The following is an 18,592-nucleotide window of genomic DNA, read 5'->3' on the forward strand; positions in this document are numbered from 1 at the left end:
GAAATGGGAATTGTGTTATCAAACAAAGAATTTTTTGATTCTTCAATTATAATTCTGGTATTATGATTCTGGTATTTTGAATTTTTTTTCTCTCTCTCTTTGGAGCACAAGGCATGAAGACTTCGATTCATGAATTCTATGAGATTAATTCCCCTTTCCAACCAAAATTCTAGATTATCAAATACAAAGAGAAACATGAATTGAAATTTTCAATCCAGTTTCAGTTTGATTGTGGAATTCTCATTCCAAAATCAACATTTCAAGCCATCAAATGCCTCCTAAGAGTTTGGTACGTTAAAAAGCTTGATTTTTCATGAAGCAAGCACGCAACAAAGGGGTTCTATTCTACTGCCGCTCTCAAGAGACTTAGTTTAGTTTTGAATTGCCTTTTCTCCTACCAAAAAGAAAGAGAGACCATTTTGGATATTTCTTTTTCAAGTTTAATACTATAAAATTGAAAAAAAAAAAGAGGCTAAGGTACAATGCTTGTTGGGGTATCCTCCCTTGGGGCCGTTTGATGCATTGAAAATATATAATCGGAAAGAAATTTTCAGAAACTTATTTCAAGAATTGAAGAAATTGAAACAAAATTCAGATTTCCAAAACCCCTTTGTGTTTGCTGGACTTGGGTCCATGTTCTTGGAAATAAATTTGTTTGATAGGAATAAAATATGAAAAAAAAACATAATCGTTTGATTAAGCATTGCTTTGAGATACCCAACGGTTACTTTTTTCCGTCAATGAATTTTTTTTTCCACCCCTTAGGTCGGGACGGAATTTTCAAAAGAAATTTATGAAAACCAATCCACCAGTAATTTTTTCAACCCAAGTTTAATGGGCAAGACAAATTTTTAAAAATTTGAATTTTATTTCCAATGCTACAGGAAATATCCCGTCCATCAAACGGGTCCTTATAGTTCATTAAAAAAAAGAGCCAGAGTAATTGAGGTTATAATTGCAAATACTAAACAAGTTCAACTAATTGCAGTGTCAACTTGCTCAAGGGTCTGACACTCATGAGAATTGAACTAAGGATTGGCCATCTGTCAGTCTATGCCAAATTCTTTTGAGTCGTTTGGCAAGTCTTAAAAAATGTAGCAGTGCATATTCATAAAACATTGTAACATAGTGTTTCTTGAATCGATCCTAATGTTTTAATTAGATTCATATTTGTTAGTGTTGTCAAACGGCTTCCCTGGAATCTCAATTTTTTTTCTTTTACCATAGCATTTTCTGGGTGTTTTTTAAAAGCTTGAACATATAATTGAGAAAATACTAAAAATGTTTATAGATATATAACATATATCTATAATATATTAGCATAAAATACATAATGATATATGTTTATTGGCATTGAATGTGTGAACATGCCCTTCTGAACCGAATATGTGATGAACATCACATTCTTTTACCAGCTTCTTATACCACCAATGATAAACATTAAGAGAAACTTTAAAGGACTCCTCACATTTTTCATATATTCACATAGAACCATCAAGTGCTTGATAAATTACAAATAACTGCTAAATTTTATAACGCGTATTTTTGTAAATGAAAAATATTTAAAAATATTTGAAAAAAATATCTTTACCTCAATAAAGATACTTTAAAGTAAGTTGTTTACGTACAATCCACAACTTTTTTGTTGGACTTTTCCCGCTCGCCTATTTTTAACTGCTTTAAAGTCTGACAGTCAAAAAGAAAATGTAGAGATTGAATGCGAGAGATGTGAAATCATTGAGAAATTGAATCACAATGTGATTTATGAAATTTCTTACTTGAATGAATTGTCTCTTTTGTTAAGTGAAAAATAGTCTTCTTGAGCATATTAACTTAACATTTTTCATTCATACAAACACAAGCAGTAATTTGTAATTTCTCAAACATTAGGTATTTATTTGTAAATATACTAAAAGTAGAGTACGGACAGTTTTCTGTAAAATCAAAGAACTGTTGTTAATTTGGTAACGTGCCATCCGGACCGGGCTGGTACACACTGCATCTGCTTCCTTAGAAAACGATACGTATGCTGACACAGCTTGAAAATGTTCCTTAGTCTTTAGTTTTACGATAAGTTTATATTAATTTTTTCTTATTTTTTAAAAACAAAATTAAGTTCTCATGTCACATCCAGAATTATGCAAAGTTTCTCCAGAAAAAAATTCTGCTCGTCGAGTCTGACGTTTCACATCGTAGTTTGGAAGAAGTGTCTGCGCAACATGGCTGTTCATCAAGATATGTATATTTCAGTTTAGAAGACGAAGCTCTTTACGTCGTGTACTTATGTGCAGCATCATCTGTATTTGGACTGAGAGGAGGATGTGTTGCAGGGAATGAAGTCTGGCTTAAATTTAGAGTTGTTGGTAGCGAGGAAGGAAGAATTCAGATGAGACCAGATGTATAATTTCTCTCATGTGCAGGATTAAAAGGGGAGAATCTGGGGATGCTTATTCATTTTGGGACCCTAAGACCAGCATGAACTTTGCAGGTATTTTAGCAGTAGCTTCTTTCTCAGTCAAATGTTCCTGAATGGGGACTCTCTGCAAGTGCTTAACTACTAGGACGAAGATGGAACACATACTGGGGAGTTGTTTTAATAGAAAGGAACGGTGTAATCAGCTGTTCAGATGTAGCTGAGGGTAGAAGGTAATGGATTCTCCTTCTTTTTTTCTGTATTCTGGACTATTCTAGGGTGCATAATTGTGTCTGTGGCATTCAGATTTTCTGAGACTGACTGAGGCTCACGGCCTCCACATTGGAAACTTTTTGGAGGATTGTAATATAGTGTTGCAAATTGGTTTTGTGCAAATTTGCTTGCCTGTTCATTCTTTCTCTATTTGCCCAGCATTCTCCCGAAATAAAAGAAAAGGGGTATTATTCCTAGCAGTCCTGCGATTTGCGTGTTCTAGATTCATTCGATGATGCAAGGAGGTACACTGAAAATGAACTAAAGATCCCTTGAAATGGCAAGAGAATTCCCAAGATATATTTGCTTGCTTTTTTGAGACATCAAGCAAATTGTGAAAAATGGAAGGGATGCGTATGCAACATTTTTAAACTTTCAACTGTTTGCAAAAGCAATTGAAAAATATGGACAAAAGCATTGGGAAAATGTGGACATTGTTCCAAAATGCCAAAAGAGAAAAGGCTTATGAGGACATGTGAATCATTTATGCCTTCGACATGTGGACTGGATTCAAATTACAAACTAACCTGCATAGAAGATTCAGACTGTCCATGATTTTGATGTATAAAGGGTACAGATTTCGAATACCATGTTAGTAGATCTTATGCATGTTTTAATTGTAGTAACAAATGCATGAGAGGTTCATAGTTCAAACATGAACAACGTATGCCTTACGGGCTACATCAACGACCTTGTGATGCTCGTCTCTTCTGCCTTAAATCTACAGACTTCCAATTACATTAATTGCACATACTGACAGACTAAAATTAATGATCATATTATGTTGCCTAAAACGCTGCCATGGGTTGATGAATGTCTAAAGGCAATGTCGCACACAATGGAACATCGAATTTCATTGAAGAACTTTTCAGTAAGGGATAGGCAGCGCATTCTCTTCCTATCTTCCTGCTGAACAGATTGTGCATATGACTGATCTGCCCGGCCCTTTGCGTTAAAGGAGCCTTAAGTTTCTTCGTGATCTTCAATTTGTCTACTATCTTTTAGATATGCTGCGGTCACCAGTCGCCGCTCATAGCACCCTCAACTTGACAACTATTGCAGTTGCATGTTTAAAGTGCAACTCTGTTCTGCTATTAACCTAGTTCAATATGCAGTTAGATTTCTGTCAGGTAGCTGGAAGAACTGACTTTTGGGAATTGACAGTACACACAAAGAATTGTATATGAAGCCTTTTTCATGATCATAAATAGGTTGAGAGCAAAACCCAAGTTAATCTGAAGGTCACACAATGAAAAATGGGATGTTGATGAACCTTGGAAGGACGAAAACCTTGCAATTCGAGCAAAGTTACTTCTGACCAATCATACCAAGCTAACATTCTGCCTCGAAATCATGAGGTTGGCAGTTGATCTTTCAATCAGGATCCCTATGATTCAGAAAGACCTAAACCCATAATTCAAGCCAAGGTTATCTCTCTTACAACCATCTCTAATGTCAAGAAACTGTTGCAGAACCTGAACATTTAGATGCAGTTCTGTCCAAATATTAAATTATTAAACATCTTAGTCCGATGAATTGGAATGGTGTTCATATTATATGCCCCACGTTGGAGATGACTCTCCACAAGTGATTCCATTCAGATTGACACATGGATAATAAAATAATAGTATACTCAAGCTGGTAAATAAATAAACTCAACAGACATGTTCTTTGAGAATGCGAGCGGCCAACTATAACCATTTTTATTTCAATTCTCCATCTATTATGAGAAGTAATCGTAATTGTAGCATGGTGGTAGTGGTGGTAGCTGCAGCAACGGTAAGAACAGGGGAACGAAAAGCACCACCATATTCTTGAGAAAGAATAAAACCGGTGGTATTGAGAAACCCATAAACAAAGAAAAATGAAAGATACTGACCAAATGATCTGAGAAAGTAGTTTACACAAAGTCTATTTAGAAAAGGAAAATACACGACAATGGCTTTAGGAATTGATAGAAGCTCCTAAGAAATGGCAAAATGGCAAAAGTATAAAATGTGAACCAAGGAACCAAATATGCTTAACAAACCTGATAAAATGAAAAGCTCTTTTGCCACAGAATATGTGTTACAACACTAACACTTAGCTTCAGTCTAGTCCAGAATCCAGATAATTAGTTTACCTATGCATCTAATGAATCAGACATAGCCTAAGAGATTACAATAAAACAAATTAGCATCAGCAGCACTGCTAAATAAGTTCATCCCTGAGCCAGCTGAATGTTTATATTTCACCAGATTTCTCCAGCTGTTCTCTGTCTCACAGCATAAAGTACGGTGTCAATCGACTCTGACAAGGTTCGAGATTTTTTACGTGTAAGAAAAAATATAGTCGTATATAACAATTTCGTCCGAACTTTCAACAGAAGCAAAGATGGTTTAATGCCACCATATTAAAGAAAACAGAGAAAAAACACGTATAACCAGTCAATAAACAGAAGACATCTCCTAAAAACTCAAATAAACTGCACTCTTCTGTCTTCATTTAGTATCTCATCATGTATTCACTGCCCTGTTCACATTGGCTTATCAGAACCTGAAAATACCAAGCCTGTTGAAGAAGCCCCCGAGTAACAACCCGTAAGAGAAGCAAAATCAAAGTAACAATTTGGGCCAATCACTGTTAAGAATAACAAAGATATCTACTTTTCTTGAGATCAAATACACGAAAAGTAGAGTAGATCCACCATCCCTGCCATCATAAAGAGACTACACACAGTAGATTCAGGAATTAGGAGCAGAAACCATTTCATTAACTGTTGAAACCTGAGGAGTGGAGCCAACAATAGGAGAACCAGTCAAAGGAGCCACAGCCAAAGAAGATGGGTCTGGGCTCACCGGAATCCCAATTGCAATAGGTTGAGCAGTTCCCAGTTCATCAGCCACACTCACAGGACCTCTGCCACTTCCCAATTCCAAATCATCGACTGCCTTCAAGAGGGTGCACGACCGGCATATGGGACAAAATGGCGTCTTGAGCAGCCATAAGTCGACACACTCAGCATGGAAACTATGTTTGCAAAGAGGCAACAATCTACATTTATCACCCGTCTCGAAACTTTCCAAGCAGACAGCACAAGGAACAGGGCTACCCTTCTCCCCCACACATCCATAGTGAAAGCAAGGAAGCCTCTCTAGCTCATCTTTGCTCATTCCATCACGCACACCAATGTTCCTGTCTGCCCCTATATTGCTAAGCCCTCTCCTAATAGCCCTACCCACAACACAGATATGTATGAACACCAAAACCCCAATACCAATGAACAGCAAAATGATAGAAATGATGATTGCCATGACCATTACCTGTGTGGCAATCCCTACAATCCTCTTATTCATCCCACCCCTTCTGAAGTCTAGACCGCCGATGTTTCATTAAGAGCAAGCAGCAGCAGCATTAGAAGAAGTAGAACCCTTACACTGTGGTTGGATGGATGGAAAGGAAAGGAAAACAATAAAAGGAAGAGAAAGCAGAAGAAAATAAGTAGAACTTACCACAGTCAGATTAGTTTGATGGGGATACGTGAAATTCTAGGTTAGAAAGATAAGAGATGGAACATCAGCACATGGGGACTGGGGAGTGCAGGAAATCAGAAAATGCACGACAGAAGGACTCTACAGATTAAGAATTTTGCACTGTTATTTGTCGCCGATAGGCGGTGGTTTCTCTCGAGTCTCAATAGTGGAGTAGGTACAGAAAACTTCAAAGGAGGACGAAAACAAAGAGACAAGATTGCTATCATCGGTGCATGCGGGTATCAGAACAAAGTTGCGATACGCAACAGATATTGGCATGGATGGTCAGGATTGGGCCGATTGGAATTTCGCCCTCCCTCCACCCTTTACGTCCTTTCCGCAGATTCCTGGACCAACCAACTGCTCTTTGCTTGACTTGTACACAGGCCACGGATTCCATATTTCCTGGTGTACAACTTGATCTGCATCTGTAGAATATATACGGCAGATAAAAAGATTATGTAACCAATTGGTGGTAGAACGTGCAACAACATCCAGGTAATACGAGAAGTTCATGTGCAATAAAATTAAACTACAGAGTGGTGTTGATTCCTCGGAGCGCCCCCAGTAAAAAAACAGAGCCTATGTACAATAAAAATGAAGGGACGCGATGTGGCGTTATTAATTATCATGTTGTATTTCCGATGCGAACTGGTCGGATCCACGATGACTGAAATAAATTGGAGGTTGGGTCCAAATAGCACTAAATAGTGGAGGAGATGACGAAAGTTGAATATCGCGTCCGACTCAGTTGCAACTTAGATTCTCACTAGCACTAAAGGTAGATTATATTGCAAGGATAAGATTGTCTAACCATCTTTCCTCCATTTGTTTGTATTTTCTACACAGTATGAGGTCCAGTATGGACTTTGATCAGATACCTTAAGTTGAAGTAATTAATGGATTAGAGTTGCATTTGTGGAGCTTCTAGTGCAAGTGACAGAAGCACAGTTGAAAAATAGGTGGAAATCTACATTGAACATTCAAATTCCTGAAGTAATTAGCCAGGTTTAATAAACTTTCCTTGGGTGGTACTTCGATAAATTCACCACCACCTATTGAATTTACTCATGATGTTCAATTTGAGATCTTTTCCAGATACACCAGATAAGGAGCTGAAAAATGGTGATATGACAAGATGGATGATTTTGGACTTAAGCTCATGAGAGGACCGTCTCCCAAATTCAGATTCAACGTTAAGGGTGGACAAGTGATGAATAGATGATTGGAAGTTTCCTGATTCCTTTGCATGAGGGCACATCAAAGCCAAGCAGACACCCATTTACTGGAAATGATCCCAAGTCTTCAGTTCCTCTTTCAATGCCTGCAGCACAGTTGAAATTTACTGCACCTGAACTGAGTCTTCTTCTATCTGTTCATATTTAATAAAGGTTTAGTGGAAAATGATTCACCTCCATCCTGAAAAGGCCTGTCTTCGTTATAAGGGTTCCAGCCGTTTTGATTTATATCACAGGTGCAAGTGCGGGTGCAGGATTTGTCGACACATACATAGGTGCGGGTGCTGGTATGCCAATATATACGAACAACAATTAAAAATTGGCAAGCTGTGATTCTATCAATGATTCGATGAAAAAGAAAGCAAATTTAGTCAATTGAGCACTTAGGCTCCAAGCATTAACCCATCACTTAAGCTCCTCCACAAAAAGGATCTCAAACCAAAGCATTAAGAAAAATATGTGGGATCTTCTTGGTTTTCCACTGCCAAAAGATCGTCTCCTTCAATGTCTTCTCTGTCACCAAGGATCAGGCCAAGGATACTACCAGGGGTGGAGCAAGGATTTTTTTTAGGAACGAGCCAAACAGTCCAATATTGAATCCGGGTATGGCCAAACTGAACTTGAATCTAAAAAATACATTGCACAACTAAAACTTTTTAATTTTTTCAATGTATTTTTTTTTTCAAATAATTGGGGTGGGGCCATGGCCTAGGTGGCCCACCCCCTCCCTCCGCCCCTGAATACTACAATTAGGACGGTAAATGAGGGGCACATGTTGGTGAGATTTATATTTTTCAAGGTTCAATCGGCCTTTAACAAGCTAACTGCGGCTCAGGCTCTCAAAGAATTCAAGGTAAAAAACCATGTTTAAACTGGCTTAGCTAAACAAGAAGTGCACCATTGAAAATCAAACCTGGAAGTTGTGAAATTATGATTGTGGAGTAACTGAGATCCTAACTGCTATAGAATATGATAACCGATATCATTCTTTGTTTCTCTCTTGGAAATGCAAAAGGAAGGCAGTCAAAGTAGGGCAACACAACGAGCAGAGCCAACTCGGGCTCGACTCGAACTCCCTTAAAAAAACTCGGCTTGTAGTCGACTCGTTTATAAACGAGTCGAGTTCAAGCTTATAAAAATAATCGAAACGATAAATGAGTCGAGTTTGAGTTTCAGAAACTCAACTCGTTTATAATCTACTCGACTCGCAAACTGGTATTCTATATAATATTATCAAAACCGGTTCACTGAATCACCAGTTTTAACTTTTAGGGCAAATACAAATTTCCACAAATTACACGAGTTAAACGAGTTACATGAGTTAACACTTACACGAGTTGATGCTTACATGAGTTAACACTAAAGAGATAACACTAAACGAGTTAAACGAGTCTAGTTCGAGCTCCATTTTGTGTTAATTGAGTCGACCTCGAGCTTGCCATAAGGAGCTCGACTCAATTTCGAGCCAAGCTCAAGCTTGAGTTTTTTGAGCCGAGTCGAGTTCTAGTTTTTTGAGCTGAGTTGAGCTCGAGCTGACCAAGTTTGGGCTCAACTCAGCTGGTGTGCAGTCCTAAGTCAAAGTGTAGAGAGATAAATCAAAACGGCAAGGGTTTAAGGGACAAACTTGATTTCATCGAGGACTTCGTTAATCTTGTTAAATACTTTGAATGGTAGTATTAATGCACAAAATTTTTGTACACCAGTATGGTTAATGATGAAAACACCTTTGGTTAATAAAAAAGTGAACTTTTTTTAGGGATAAAAAAGGAAAACGAAAAAAGATTTAAGATTAAAAAAGACAATTTTTTAAATAACTTTTAAAATATCCCCACTCCCTACCCATTTTTGTTGGTGTACATATGTTGTGTGCACTGAACGGCTAGCTTGCACAACAAGTGGAGCAACTCAAGCTTGTCTCATTTTCTTAAATGAGTTGAGTTACTCAACCTTGACTCATTGATTAGATGAGTTGAGTTTGTGCCAATGGTGAGCTTGTACTAAGATGTATGTTTACATTCACAACCTGTGACTTAATCTAAACTATTTTTTCAATATATATATATATATATATATATATATATTATATATATATATATATATTGAGACAATAAAATGAAAATGTATAACAAAATTTGGGAACAAGAAATCCTCTACATACAAGAATAAACTGAAAAAACAAAATAAAAAGAACGAAATATACAAAACAACAACACAACAAAGAAAGAGAGGAGAGGGAAAGGGATAAGTAGATACTAGGCTTCAATATGCCAAACGTTAGGACATTTGATTTTAAGATTAGACATCTTTTCGACAAAAAAAAAAAAAAAGTCATAGCACTTGCCTTGAATCAAACAGCTCTTAGAAATGAAATTGATTGGAAAAAGGAATTTAAATTGTTGAAACTACCCAATTGCATGTCTCCTGAAAAATAATGCAAGTTAATCTTTACATATATGGAAGGGCAAACTGAGTTGAGCGGCTACAATAAAAGTTTTCCAGAGACAAATGTCTTGGGTTCAATCTCTAGCCAGGCAGTATCAAGTAGCTGAACTATACTAATCATAAAGTATGGATGTAAAGATAAAATAGGTCAACTACTTAAGCTGCCTCTTGTATCATCTCTTACCATGTCAACTTGATAGAACAGTGACAATAAGCTATATTGTGTATTGGACATAGGCGCACACAAATTACTTAATTACTTATTAGCATCTCATAGCTATTTACTGGCAAAATCCAGTTCAAAATTCGGACTCGGATTTAGATATAAATATAAAAATCGGATTCGGATCGGATTTTGGATTGTAAAATCGGATTTTTGATTTGGATTTGGATATGACTTTTTTTTATTCGATTTCGAATATAAATATGTGAATATCCGAAAACGGATATGATTAAGGATATATCTGATCCAAATCCGATCTGTTGACATCCCTATCCACCACTAGTATATAAGGATAGTTATCGATTATAATATATATCTAATCCACATGTGAAATATCATTTAGGGACTTCAAGAAGATTTGTTCACACGGTTTTTTATCGAGGATTAAATGTCGCTTACGTATGGCTTGATTAACGCTATATTAATAAAGATTATACTCGAAACTTTAGTTAATCAACTGTATTGGGGGCGTAGGAAATACATATTTTACTTGGATTAATTGTGTCACTACCTTGTATTATTCTGAATAATGAAGGTTCATTTATTATTCCCATCAGCCACCTTGAGGGATGAGGGCAATCTTATGTATAGAAATAAGTCACATTATGACCAAATATGAGGCTGACATTGAATGCATGCATCTCTTGACATGTTCTATGGTAGAGACAGATAATCGGAAATATAGTATTTTTGACAAGGTCCCAATCATGCATTTATTTACCCATCATTTTCAAGCGTTGCGTGGACAAAAAAAAATAGTTAAGAGGTGAATCATCAATTAATAATAACTCCACGCGAAGCATCAGTGACATATATTGTCTACATCAGCAACAGGATTACATACTTTTTTATGGTGAAAAAAATCTCTCTCAGTGTTCGCTATGTCGGTTTGACATGTATGTATGGTCACATTCACAACAATATATTATAAAATGTCCCCAAAAGAAAAAAGCAAAAAGGGTCGTGTACACTTGCGGAGACACATGCCAGCTTGTATCAACAGCGAAAGTTATAGAAATTTTTGGATTTGGATGGAAGGTCAAACTATAGTTTCAAAATTTTAACAAAGATCGAAATATAAATTTATTACTATAAACTAAACTAATTTTTTTGAAAATTACATGTAAAGTTTTTAAATTAATAGCTGGACCCTCGAACTTGGCCTCTGACTTGTATAGGCAGCTGTCGGATGGTTCTACGAAATGTATTTATTTATAAAATAGTGCTCGCCCAACTATTTGCTTTGTTTATGCCCAGCTATCAATCATTATATGTATATTTACAGGTCTAATTTTTTTTTTTTTTGAGTTAGTGCTCCTCAGTCAAAAGTTTCTAGCTACTCTATTTCGAAGTCATGTAGCCCCTCTTAAATGTTTAGAACTCAACATCCCAGGTCAGGGAACATATGCTCTTTTTAGGACCCAAGCGCGAGCACACACACATACACACAAACACACATGATAAATAAATCTTGGTTTGAAGGAGGCCAAAACTTTGTTGGAAGCCGGTTGGATGTTCAAAAATGTTTGAAAAGAAGCATTGATAGTAATTAAAAACAATGCCTTAACATGGTTTTTTGCCCCATCCAGTGGGCCTATGAAGTATTGGTTTACAGTTTGAACTTGTAAGATGTGATTACAATTGCAAATGCAATTCCCAAGCAATCCATAAAGCGGGTTGAGTTGTAATGAGCTCATATATAGACCTATCTCTTTATTTAAAAGGGCAAGCATGACAAGGACATAAAGTGAAAGATACAATTCACCATGTAAGAAGGAGAGAGAGAGAAGGGAGGGTGCAACTAGGACTCCGACCATCCTAAAAACCTGACCTATCAACACCAAGCCGAGTGTGATGCCCACAGGAATCGAATCTGAGATGTGCTGTTCAGTCCAATCAATTATTCTACATTATAATCCAAGGAAAGTTAAGGGCCTTTTGAGAAGTTTATTCGAAAACAAACAATACAGAGGCATCATCGCTTTAGTAATACTAGTATCCACTTATAATAGAGTTCCAAATACACATTATTTGTATCCACACATTTTCCCCATTGAGATAGTCCTTGGAGTTCAAGGCCAGGCCAACCAGCCGAAGTTTTCTTCCTCCGGTTGCTCAGCCATGCCGCAGAAGTCCGAAAAATAGCTTGATCCCTCTCCGTCCATGCACAACTGCTCGTTCCTTTCCTTATCTTCATCATCTGGTTGCATGCTCATGTATCCCAGAAAGCTGGAGTTCCCGCTGTCGATCAGCTGCGGGCCGTCGTCGTCCACAACCACGCTTCCGCCGGAGCTCAGGCCTTCCTCCGGCTTACCTCCTGATCCTGCACTAGCAGCACCTGTTTCCGGCAGCGAGATCTGTTTTTGCTGATCCACCGTCCCCTTTGCTCTCAGTTTCGATTGCAGTGAGACGACCTGCACTTAGATGACGAGCAAAATTCTAAGACAATGCCCAGGCAATGCCAACCTGATTCACGTGATCCGACCAAATTCTTGATTAAATCAAGATATCAACAAAACCGAAAGATGAAGGTTCAGTCGTCGATTGTCCTTTAAAATGTTACAAGAGTATAATTTTTGGATAAATTAAAATGTCATAAAAAAACACCAAGAATGAAAAGTGTTGATTTGATATTAGAAATACTGAAAATATTTTATGATTTTGTTACAAAATTAAGGTAAAATACCCAAATGTCAAACAGCTATGAAAAGCATGATTAAGAACCCATAATAATCAAAGTCAATTATAAAAAAAAAAAAAGCTTTTGTGTTAACCTTCTAATATGCTAATAGTTAAATAGAAAATCTAATTTTATAAAATAATATGTTACCCTGTAATTTATCTAATAATTCATTTGTCACTAGAATAGGAAGTGGTGCTTATCAAGTGTTAATACTAAATTATAGCCGGTTTAGTTCTTAAATGACCAATCAAGTTTCAAGAGAGATCAGTCTATTTATTAGCTCATGTGGGTCCCAAAGCCTCTTGCCCAGAGGCCTAATTAAGCTCAAGCAGAGACGGATCGTATCGAAGCACGACTCGTACCGTTTCGATGTCGCGGTCATGTTTTAGATCCAAGCCGAGGAAGGCGAAAAAGGTCAACAAAAGTATAGCGGGGTATCACCGTCCATCAGGATGATGGACGGTCGAGGCTGCTGTTGGCATGACGTGGGTTCCACTATTTGTGCAACGAACGGTGGAGATGAAAGGCAGTGACGTGAAAGTGCGTTTTTTTTATTTATTTGACGGATCGGGAAATTTAAATCGGTTTGGGGATCCGATACGGTACGCACCTCCGACTTGAGCTTCTCGTTTTCCCTGACCAGGCCCTGGTAGTCGGAGGTCAACGAGTCGTAGGCGGACTTGAGGAGGTCGTAGTCCCGCTCCAGCTGCTTGGTCTTCCACCGGGCCCGCCGGTTCTGGAACCAGACCGCCACCTGCCTCGGCTGCAGCCCGAGCTTCCTCGCCAGCTGAGACTTCCGCTCCGGCTCCAGCTTGTTCTCCGCCTCGAAGCTCCTCTCCAGCAGGTGGACCTGCTCGGGCGTCAGCCGCCGCTTCTTCTCCGGCGTGTGCTCGTCCAGCAGCTCGTCGTCCAGCAACTCGTCCGGTATTCCGTAGAACGACTGCGGCAACGCCTTCTCGATGGCGATCATCGACCGGGACGCTGAAGCGGGAATATTTACATTGTTAAGGGTGATTCTGTAAATTGAAACTTCATCTGATTTTCTAACCAGCTATTGCTAGAGAAGAAAATTTGTCAAAAGATCTTAAATGCATTTGAGTGAGGACCGAAAATGTGGACAAATGGTCAAAGCAACCCTCCTACACTTTGGGAAAGACCAGCATGTCCTTGTTCCGTCGTCGCTCCTTGAGCTTTCAAGATTTTCCGACAAATTGATTCTTAAGGAGTTTAGATTATCTGAATCTGGATCATTTATCTAATTGATTTCTCATGTTCAATCTAATTTGCAACATGGCAGTTCATTGTTGTACTTGTTGTTTATAAGCACTGGATTTCCTCCGGAGTTACTTAATCATAGATTTCTTCGTCTGTAATTCCTTCTTTTTATGTTCTGTGCTTGTTGAAAAATCTCAAGCTCTGAAGGCTTTCGAATTAGGACGAAGCAAACATGAATCAATCATGTGATCGCTGTACTCCTCAAGTGGCTTTCTTTTTCCTGTTTGGGTTTAAGAAATATAATCAAAATTGGCAAGAAAAGCAAATCATGACAAGACATAATTGATTTTTTGTCTGCATCAAAAATCACGTTGGATCTAATTTTGGTTCTCATGAAAGGGAAAGCAGTATGATTCTGACCATGAAAATCTGAAAGCATCACACTGAAGGACTCGATCTGCTGCTTTCGAAATTAATAAGAAGCTAAGAATACACACTCCATAGCCTTTTCAACTCAATGATAAACACAAATTACTGAACTTAGAAGCGCAGTTCAGTAGAGGCATGATCTATTGAAGATCATGGTGGAAGAGTCAAATTACTGTTCTTGTAAAGGCAAAGACGAGAGATTAACACTGAAATTGCTCAAGAAAATCTATTATGAACTGTAAGTAAGAAGAATTTCGTAGTTTTAGATCAACATATCATGGAACCCAAGATGAATACAGCATGATGAGCCAAATTAAATTTCAGAGAGAAACCGATTAGGGAAGATTTGATGAATATTTTACCTTGGAAAATGGGGTCGGGGTTCCCGAAGAAGAACATATTCCCCGGGCAGCCGTTAACGAAAAGACGACCGGAATCCATCCGCCGGAAGGGAGAAATCCTTCCAACAAGATAATCAAATCTACAGCTCTAATTTCAGGACGTCACTTGTATATATGAAGAGAATCTTACACCTCAAAGCCACAACTGTTGTTGCACCCTGGACGGCACTCTGTACTAACAGTCGACGAACTTGTGGCGGAAGAAGCTGGTGGTCCAGAGCAACCTGAGGCGGGTTTCCAGAGGAGATAGAGCAAATCCCATAATGAGAAATCCGGGAGTTCGTCGATTTCTCCGGCCAAATTGGCCGGCAGAATAGGCGGGGCAAAGGAAGGAGGATGAAGGGAGGGCCGGGAGATGGAGAGGAGACTTTGAGCTGGTAGTAATGGTGGTGCTCGTGGCAGTGGTGGCGACTAAAGGGATTGGACTTGGAAGATATGCTATAAAAAGAGGAGAAAACGAATCCACCAGCTTTATTTTACCTCTTTCCTTTTTTTTAATGCTGCAAATGCCCACCCCATTATTTTTTTTTTCTTTATTTTGTCTTGTGTACCTTTTTCAGGTGGTCGGAATCTGACCCACATGGCCGGAAGTATCGAGCCCCGGCAAAATTAGCTTTGACGATCGTATGAAATGACCAAGTTGCCATCAATGATGAAGACCCCCATTTGGGCATTAATTTCGAAATGACCAAACTACCCTTCCTTCTTCTTCTTCTTCTTTCTCTCTCAATAACATGTGTTATTTTCTTGAACTATAAAATGTGAGATCATGACATTTAAGTGAAAGAGTATATCATAATAAGTTGTTAACCTCTTGATCACCGGGAACTTATAAAACCTGCCTTGTTCAATTAGTAGTACTAGAATTTATGTAAAAGGTGAAAGGAAAAAAAAACATAAACTTTTATGTGTACATAGTGAGTACTTTTTAACTTGAAAGCATAACTTCTTCTGTACTTTATCTGTGCACTGTACATTTGCTATATTATGGGAAAGCGACTGTAAGTTTAGGTTATTTACATTGTCTACGTATTTATAGTCTAGAGGATAAAAAAAAAAAACAGTGTTACGTGTTGCATCATAGATTGATGAAATGAACTTCATATACTTTTAACATAATTTAGTTCTACACATGGTCCTTTTAGTAGCTTAGTAAGCTTTTAAGGCATCAAAAATGTTTAGAATCTCTCTCGCTCTCACACCTTAGATGCTAGATCCTTTGGTACTAAACCCGTTAGAAGATAAGGATTTTAGTAACTTAATGTTAGTTGTCATTTTTTCTTCTTCTTTCTTTCAACTGTCAATGTCAATTGATTGAGATATCTCTCTCTCTCTCTCTCTCTCTCTCTCTCTCTCTCTCTCTCTCCATATAGTTAATTCATGAGCAATATGTTAAACCTACTTAGTGAATTTTCTGCAGTGACGCCCTTTTTACCATGCCCAAGATGTCACACTCGTTGAGGGTAGTTTCGGTACTTCCTTTAATAAGAAAAGTTTTTTTTTTTTTTTAAGAAAATGAACTATTTCTTGCTGTCTGACCCGTAGATTAAGCAGCCTGTCTGCAGCACATTGGTAATGCTCTTCTAGATGTGAAAAATGGGCCCAAAGAATCAAAGCTTTTTCCTCTCACTCTTCATTTTTCTCTTCTAGTGGAGAGAGGCAAAAGTGGAGGAGTTGTCCCAAACTTTCGCCGGGCACCAAAAAGCACTCCTCCTTTTTATAACTATTGACAAACCCATTCCTGTTTTCAATTATATATTTCAAATTGGTTCAATGAGAAGGCAAGGGCATTGGTTCGATTTTCATGTATGCTATGATTATATTATGTATGGATGAAACACAGTATCAAAATAAAAGTATATTACTTTTTCACCAGACATCGAAGCAGACTTGAATCTTGAACCAAAGGGAAGAATGAGCTCTTTTGTGTTTGGTTGGTTGTCACGCAAACATGTCACTGTGCAATGGTTAAGCTGAGAAGCAAAACTTGGAAAAGAAAAAGTAAAACAAGGAAATGAAATGAAATGAAATTAAAGATTGAACGTCTCAGACAAGAAATCCCCAAGGAAGTACTCAAAAGCGATTTATTTGATGTGTTATTTCGTCATCGTTTGAGAAAATCTAAGCCCATTCACATCACCTGTAGTTGAAATATTCAGTGCTTCTATTATGAAGAGCGTAGGTGTCTTTCGGTACCTCCATAAAATTGACTTAAATGTTCATGGATGCATCATTTTGAAAAAAGAAAAAAAAAATTATTTTATTCAAAGGTTAGATCTAGTGAAATAGGGTTCCCATGTGTAGGCCAGTTGTCAATGAGTGGGTGGAGATAATGAAATATTTTAAGAATAAAATAGCACTGTCATCTCAGAGAGGGAGAAAAATTGAAAGTGGGTCTCCTTACCTTCCAACAGAACAAAAGAGAAAGGAATCAATCTGTAGTGTTTGTGGCTGAGAAATGGAACCTTTTTGGACTTTGCATTTTTCTTTGAAACCTTCTCTCTCTAAACATTGAAGTTAATCTGAATAAGATCTTTCATAATCAACTAACAGAAAAAACTAGGCTTCTCAAATATATTGCACATCAAGTTTGTAAATCTCACTCAGTGTTTGGTCTGACTTTTGGGGATTAAGCTTCTTTTAGACAAAGAACTTTCAATGGTAGAAAGAGAAAAGTTGACCTCAAGTGGGGAATATTCAGGAGTTACTTCTACAAAAGTTGCTAGCTAACATTATGAAAAAGGCTATGCTAAGCCTCCCAAAATCTTTGTTTTCCATCACATATATGCTTTAATAGAAGAATCTCTTTCTCTCTTTCTTATATATGTTAGAAAATTGAACAGTGACGTTACTTTTTCAGAGTCACCCAGCTATCTAATCATAATCATATGTTTCAACATGATGGATGATTAAGAAAAAAACAAAGAAAAAACAATAATGAACATTTTTATCATCGTATATATTTCACACATTTTTTTCTCATTGTTTTCCTCTCCACCATCTATCTACTACAAATGGACGATGTTAGTTAGATGGCTAAATGATTCTGAATAGCCAGAGTCATCGTTCACTTACTATATATATGTGTATATATATATAAATGTGATTTAAATAACAGTGTGTACTAAAGTCATACTGTGGGGCAGGGGAGGGCTTAATTGCTAGAAGTCAGTACTGCCACCATAAATAATGACATCATCTCACATAGTTTTGAGTGTTGGGATCAACTAGAACAACAAGAGAATTTCAGGAAATAATTTTCTTTGTGAAACACAAGTGCAGTATCTATGTGTGAAAATTACTTGAGTTGAATTTCGCTTTCGGTTGCTTCTAGTGAGGTCTCTTACCTGATAAAGACACATAAACAATCGCACATCCCTTTCAAAAGCGTGAGAAATTGAACCCGTTTCCATGGTTTGATGTGAAATTTTTTCCTAGGAACAGAATTTCAGGCGGAATCAAACATACCAAAGTAAGAAACCCAAAAACTATGGCATTAACCAGCAGTAAGAAACAATCAATAACACCAATAGTAATAATAATGGCGGCATTCAATAATATGGATAAGGATGGAAGCATTTAAATGAGATAGGTGGATATGTACTATCATGATACAATAACCAAGTGTTCTTATTATAAGAAAAGAAAAGGTCTCTTGGTTGGATTTCTAGGGGGTCTATGCCCTAGCTTGGGTATAGAAAATTATATTAAGGCTCCTTATGCCCTAGCCTGGTTATAGAAAACATATATTAAGGCTCCTTTT

At 37.6% G+C, this 18,592-nt stretch overlaps 2 protein-coding genes across 2 annotated transcripts; both read right to left on the bottom strand.

Moving 5' to 3' along the window:
* Positions 1–4,666: 4,666 nt before the first annotated feature.
* On the bottom strand, positions 4,667–6,664 carry LOC116258495 (RING-H2 finger protein ATL74-like). Its single transcript, XM_031635662.2, has 2 exons — positions 6,178–6,664; positions 4,667–6,038 (listed from the first exon to the last, which is right to left on the bottom strand). The coding sequence occupies exon 2, from the start codon at positions 6,019–6,021 to the stop codon at positions 5,410–5,412; it is 612 nt and encodes a 203-aa protein (XP_031491522.1). The 5' UTR covers positions 6,022–6,038; positions 6,178–6,664; the 3' UTR covers positions 4,667–5,409.
* A 5,359-nt stretch (positions 6,665–12,023) lies between these two features.
* On the bottom strand, positions 12,024–15,267 carry LOC116258354 (homeobox-leucine zipper protein HAT5-like). Its single transcript, XM_031635466.2, has 3 exons — positions 14,791–15,267; positions 13,395–13,765; positions 12,024–12,515 (listed from the first exon to the last, which is right to left on the bottom strand). The coding sequence occupies exons 1-3, from the start codon at positions 14,867–14,869 to the stop codon at positions 12,174–12,176; spliced, it is 792 nt and encodes a 263-aa protein (XP_031491326.1). The 5' UTR covers positions 14,870–15,267; the 3' UTR covers positions 12,024–12,173.
* Positions 15,268–18,592: the final 3,325 nt, after the last annotated feature.

The sequence above is a fragment of the Nymphaea colorata genome, chromosome 8 (assembly GCF_008831285.2).
Source record: "Nymphaea colorata isolate Beijing-Zhang1983 chromosome 8, ASM883128v2, whole genome shotgun sequence".
In the NCBI taxonomy this organism is placed as follows: domain Eukaryota; kingdom Viridiplantae; phylum Streptophyta; class Magnoliopsida; order Nymphaeales; family Nymphaeaceae; genus Nymphaea; species Nymphaea colorata.